Source organism: Castor canadensis, chromosome 3 (genome assembly GCF_047511655.1).
Source record: "Castor canadensis chromosome 3, mCasCan1.hap1v2, whole genome shotgun sequence".
Lineage (NCBI taxonomy): Eukaryota > Metazoa > Chordata > Mammalia > Rodentia > Castoridae > Castor > Castor canadensis.
In genome coordinates, this window is record NC_133388.1 from 39562071 (window position 1) to 39568070 (window position 6000).

At 45.3% G+C, this 6000-nt stretch overlaps 1 protein-coding gene across 17 annotated transcripts in view; it reads right to left on the reverse strand.

Moving 5' to 3' along the window:
- Window positions 1-5735, reverse strand: part of Gphn (gephyrin) — a 571921-nt gene extending 566186 nt beyond the window's left edge. For 6 of the 17 annotated variants that reach the window (XM_074067755.1, XM_074067758.1, XM_074067752.1 and 3 more), the window contains exon 1: window positions 5266-5734. In XM_074067755.1, coding sequence (XP_073923856.1) covers window positions 5266-5329 — 64 coding nt within the window. In that variant the 5' untranslated portion in view covers window positions 5330-5734. Of the gene's footprint in view, window positions 1-5265 lie in introns of all 17 variants that reach the window. The other 11 variants (XM_074067760.1, XM_074067759.1, XM_074067765.1 and 8 more) reach the window with 4 other exon arrangements.
- Between the last annotated feature and the right edge of the window lie 265 nt (window positions 5736-6000).

Here is a 6000-nt window from a genome sequence, read left to right on the forward strand (position 1 = left end):
AATACCACTCTTGAGGATATACCCAAAAGACTTACTCCAGAGGCACCTGCACATCCATGTTTATTGCGGCACTATTCACAATAGCCAAGTTATGCAAACAGCCAAGATGCCCCACCACTGACGAATGGATCAAGAAAATGTGGTATCTATATACAATGGAATTCTATGCAGCCATGAAGAAGAACGAAATGTTATCATTCACTGGTAAATGGATGGAATTGGAGAACATCATTCTGAGTGAGGTTAGCCTGGCCCAAAAGACCAAAAATCGTATGTTCTCCCTCATATGTGGACATTAGATCAAGGGCAAACACAACAAGGGGACTGGACTATGAGCACATGATAAAAGCGAGAGCACACAAGGGAGGGGTGAGGATAGGTAAGACACCTAAAAAATTAGCTAGCATTTGTTGCCCTCAACACAGAGAAACTAAAGCAGATACCTTAAAGCAACTGAGGCCAATAGGAAAAGGGGACCAGGAACTAGAGAAAAGGTTAGATCAAAAAGAATTAACCTAGAAGGTAACACCCACGCACAGGAAATCAATGTGAGTCAATGCCCTGTATCTCAACCAGCAAAACCCCTTGTTCCTTCCTATTATTGCTTATACTCTATCTACAACAAAATTAGAGATAAGGGCAAAATAGTTTCTGCTGGGTATTGAGGGGGGGAGTGGGAGGGGGTGGAGTGGGTGGTAAGGGAGGGGGTGGGGGCAGGGGGGAGAAATGAACCAAGCCTTGTATGCACATATGAATAATAAAAGAAAAATGAAAAAAAAAAAAAAGAAGAATTAACCTAGAAGATAACACCCATGCACAGGAAATCAATGTGAGTCAATGCCCTGTATAGCTATCTTTATCTCAACCAGCAAAAACCCTTGTTCCTTCCTATTATTGCTTATACTCTCTCTACAACAAAATTAGAAATAAGGGCAAAATAGTTTCTGCTGGGTATTGAGGGGGGGAGAAGGAGGGGGTAGAGTGGGTGGTAAGGGAGGGGGTGGGGGCAGGGGGGAGAAATGACCCAAGCTTTGTATGCACATATGAATAATAAAAGAAAAAAAAATGCGCATCTTTTTCTTACTCATACCACTCCTAGTGAAAATTTAGGTAAGAGATTATCATTTAGCTAAGTATCTTGGTACCAAACATTAGCAGTGGCTTCCAAAGATATGGAATACCTGATGGAACATAAAATATATGATTCTATATTATACAGAACTTTTTATTATATTATATTCATTATTTTCCTGATAATATTTCTATAGAGCTTTTATAATGATAGGACTACTCTGCTGCCTTGATAAAGAACTTCTTTCAAAATAGAAAAAAATACATGTAAAGAAACATTCAAAATATAGTAAGCGTGCTATGTAATTGTCAAATGTGTATGTGAAAAGACCATACTTTTTTCCTCACCTTTGTAAAATATTTAGATAAAATGTTTAACTGACAATAATTACTACTGAAGCTGTTAAAAAAAAATTCTACATCTGTCCTACATCTTGTCTTTAGTTTTGAAGCAGCAGATACTTGTTTTTTGCCCTGCATTATTCATTATCAAATTATCTGTAGAGTCTTCTACAAATAGTAATGCAAGTAAAGAGCATTAAAAACAGAAATTTTAAAAACTAGACCTTAGGTAACCAAAAACCATATAACCTTCACCTCTGGGAAATTAATATAAGATGCCTACTAATAAAAATATTGTTCTTAGAAATGAATAATAATCTTAAACATATACAACCTATTTTCATATACATACATGTCTTCATTTTCCTAATTAAATATGAGTATAAGTTAAACATGTATGTTTCATTAATTAACATAACCTGCTAAGTCCTAAATTATTCAAGATAGTCAAGCAAAAACAAAATGCCTTTGCTAAGTATTTCCCTTTCTTTCAAATTTTTAAGACAATTAATTCACATGTTGAGGAGTTTCATAGACTACTATAACTGCCAAATTTGTAACTGAAATGAAGATAATAAAAATATCTACAGGATAAAAAGTTTCAAAGAACAAATACTACCTCTTGACAGGTAATCAAAAACATCACAAACAAGTCAATTAAGGATTTAAGAAAATGACAATACAATTACATGGAAATATTATCAAACACATTGTCAAATGTGTATGTGAAAAGACCATACTTTTTTCCATCACCTTTGTAAAATAGTTAGATAAAATGTTTAAAGTAACTATTGTGAAGCATGCCAGGAGAATTTTTTTTCTTTTGAACAGGGTCTTCCCTATGTAAGCCAAGCTGGCCTGTACTAACATGGCCAGCACCAAGAAGATTTTATAAAACCAGCACTCCACCTTTAAGAAAGATGCAAAATAGCCAGTTTTCGTGGCATGTACCTGTAATCCCAGCACTCCAGATGCTGAGGCAGGAGGGTATCAAGTTCAAGGACAGCCTAGGCTACAAAATGAGACCATGTCTCAAAAAAAAGAAGTGGGCACCCACACACTATAATTTGTAACACTCACAGTTCAAGTGTGACCTCTTTATTTTCTGAAGTTTGGAACTTAAGTTCAGTAAAGAATAATTTTACATATAAAATTGTAACACATGACATTCTAAAACTACACAAAAAACTTCACTATTGTAGGGTTTTTTCAAAATGTAAAAAAAATGAAAAATTTCATTTCACATGAAATGTCAAGACCATAGAAATTAAGTTGTTTATAATAAAATCCACTATTCACAAACTGACAGCTAGTGCTCTTTTCCTGATTCTTCTCCAAGCTTTTAAGCTCCATTGTAGTAAATAAAACTATATTTTTGTCAGTAACTTTTCAAGAAAAAAATCCTCAGCACTATTTGCCTTAAATACCTATTTTTTCATGAACTGCTATTGCCCTCTGGTACCACTTCCAAATTTGCAGGTTCCTTTTTATTCTTTATTCAATTACATCCTTATTCCTGGTTCTATACCCCCCGGCCCCCACAACTGTACTTTATTCTCACGCAAGCTTCTCTAAATTGTCTTTAATTCCACTGCCAAAGTTGTCTTTTCTCCTTGACATTATGCCACCTACCTCTTCCACCTGGGCTTTTTGAAAAGCCTTTCCATTGCATTTTTATTCTGCTCAAGAGCCTGATCCTCAACTACATATTTATTTATAAGGTTGCCACTGACTTTCAACTCCCCATAACAATGCCAGTTTCTTCTTGACCCTATTAAATGTACAAAATTCTCCCTTCAGGTAGTCATATTTGCTATCAATCCATGTAAGTACAGAATTCCTTTTGCATTTAGGCCCCAAATGCAGAAGTAACATATTTTGACAACTTTTGTACAATAATTATTTCTTCAGTTATTTGCTTATCAATGTTATCCCTATTGGACTGTAGTTACACCAGGTAAGGGCTGTATCTTTCAAAGTACTCTGTACAACGTGTACTATGTCACTTGACCAAGGTAAAATGATTCTGTAAATTATTAGGGAATGCTTAAATAAGTAATAAATGTTCTCTTTAAAAAATCTCTATAGCTTAACTTTTAAACACTTATGGCCTTTCCTCTCCATAGACAGCTGACATATTTTGGTTTCCATAAAACTTCACTTTTGCTATTCTATTTTCAAGAGATGGCTAGAATTTAAAGTGCAAGTTAAGGGCTAATATAAGGTATACACTTTTACATCCCATGCTCAGATTCTTTGAAAATCAGCAATGTCAACTTCAACAATTTGGAGATACAACTAAATCTTCACACAAGGAAACAGTTTCAGCACCAAAATTCTGCATCTGATTGGGGGGGGGGGTAGTTTCTCTTCCATGCATTTGGTTTACTAGTTTCTGTATCTCAGGGGCTTTCAATAGGAAAAATCCAATAAATTGCTGTAAATATCTGCAAAGAATACCACAGAAAGGCAATCTAGTTGAGAGAGGGAGAAGGAGAGAAAGGGGATAGTGGGTATCCTCTTTTCATAAAACCCAACAGCTTAATTAAGCATTGTATTCCCTATCTACTAGCAATCTCGGAGGTTTTTTTTGTTTTGTTTTCCTACCTGGTAATACAAGCAAGTCTCATTCAATTTAGTCCCTTTTCGGGTACAGTCTCAACCTGTCAGAATTTGACAAGGAAAAAAATTTAAAGAAAAAGTAAGAGGGACACTAGGATTCCCATCTACACTGCTTCTTTTTCCGAAATCACATCAGTGAGTCTTGGATTTCCTTCACTCCAAACTAAGCCCTCAGCTTCCAAATAAAATTCTTTAACCCCCGCCTCGCCACTCCATTACACACAAACGTTGGCAACTACAGAACCACAGCAAGAAACCTCTACAAACCGGCCTGCTATTCATCTTGCAAGTCGTGCCCTGCAGCAGCTACTTATAGCCAGCCAAACTCGGGGATATTACACAAACACAACGCAAGGGAATCAGACAAGCAGAGCACACACGACTTTGGCGAGGGAGGGAAACGCGACCCGGGAAAGTGCGCTCCTCGCCAGCCTGGGGCCCATCGAGGGGTAGGGGTGGAAGGGGGGAGGGGGGGTCCTGGGAGGGCGGGGGCGACAGGAGCCCGAGTAGGGAAATCCTTTCCTCTCAAGTGACAAGGGCTGCAGCTGGTCCTCGCCCAGGAAAGGAAGAGCAGGCAGAGGGCCCTTTGCTGGGAAAGGCGGAGGGCAGACACTTTCGGGGTCCGGATGCAATCCCAAGCCCCAGCTCCCGGGGGAGCGAGGGGTGGCCCTTGGGTGGCTGAGGGGGATACCCGGCCCGCCAAGGGGCGGCAGGAGGTGGAGTAGAGTTTCGGCCGGCGAACACCCGAGTCGTGTCCGGCCCGAGCCCGGGGCAAGCGCGACTCGAGCAGCGTGGGGCGCCGGGAGGGGCAGGGGAGAAGAAGGGGTGGCGCTGGGATCCCCCCGTCTCCAGAGCGTTAGCGGAGGATGCGCCCAGCAACCCGCAGTGGCGAGCTTCCGACTGCGGAGCCGGGATCCCGCCGCCCGCACCGGCCGCGCGGAGCCCCGCAGCGCCCGCCGCACCGGCCCCTCAGTCCCCGGGGGACAGGGACTTCGGCTGCGAAGTCGCTGCGGCCTGACACCGCACGGGGCCTGCCCCAGCTCCCGGGGGAACACGCGGGAACACCCCAACCTCCAGCAGCTCTCAACGGTTGTAAAATGCATTCCCCTCTGGTCCCCCCTCCTCAGCCTTCCCTCTTCCCGAGAGCCGCAAAGAAGGGCCACCTCACAGGCGTCAAGCAAGTCAGGCACAGTGGCCACAGCGGTCCCGGACCTCGTCCCCTCCGGTTACCTGTGAGGACTCCGACGCGGATTTGATGGTCGTGGTTCGTGAGGATCATTCCTTCGGTCGCCATGTTTCCCAGCGCAGTCACCGCACTGACAGGAGCCGGGAGAAGTCGGAGCCCGGAGCGCGCGGGCCGGGAGCGCGCTCGCCTCAGAGAGCGCGAGAGCGAGGGCGGCCGGGGAGCGCGAGGCGAGCAGGCCGGGGGGCGGGAGTTTGGGGGGGGGGGCGGCGGAGCGCCGGGTGGCCTGCGTGGGGGAGAGGCCACTCCAGGAGAGCGCGGGTCCGCGGAGGGGGCGGAGTCGGGGCGCGCGAGCCCGCGTTCCGCCTGGGAAAGGCAAGCCGGAGAGAGGTTGCGGGGATGAAACGCGGTGGCCGCACCGGGAGAGCGCGCGGAGGCGTCGGAGCGAGGCCACAGAGAGCCGGCGGCTCTGCGCGGCCCGAGACCCAAGACGCCCAGATGGCAAGGGCCTGAGAGGAAGAGGGGAGCACACGCTCTGGAGGTTGCGGGGGCGGAGTCAGGGACGGGGGCGGGGCTACACCCCGAGGCCTGCAACTCGTGGAGAGTGAGGGGAGGAGTGAGAGCTCGGTGGCGAAGTACTGGGAGCGGGAAGGAGCCAGCCCAGGCTGAGGCGGGCCGGGAACGTTCCTGGGCGCGGGAGTAGCGCCCGATTGGCTGAGCGAGCGCGGAGCGGGTGCGCGCGAGGCACGAATCGCCGCCTCGGTGGGCCCCAGGCAGAAGAA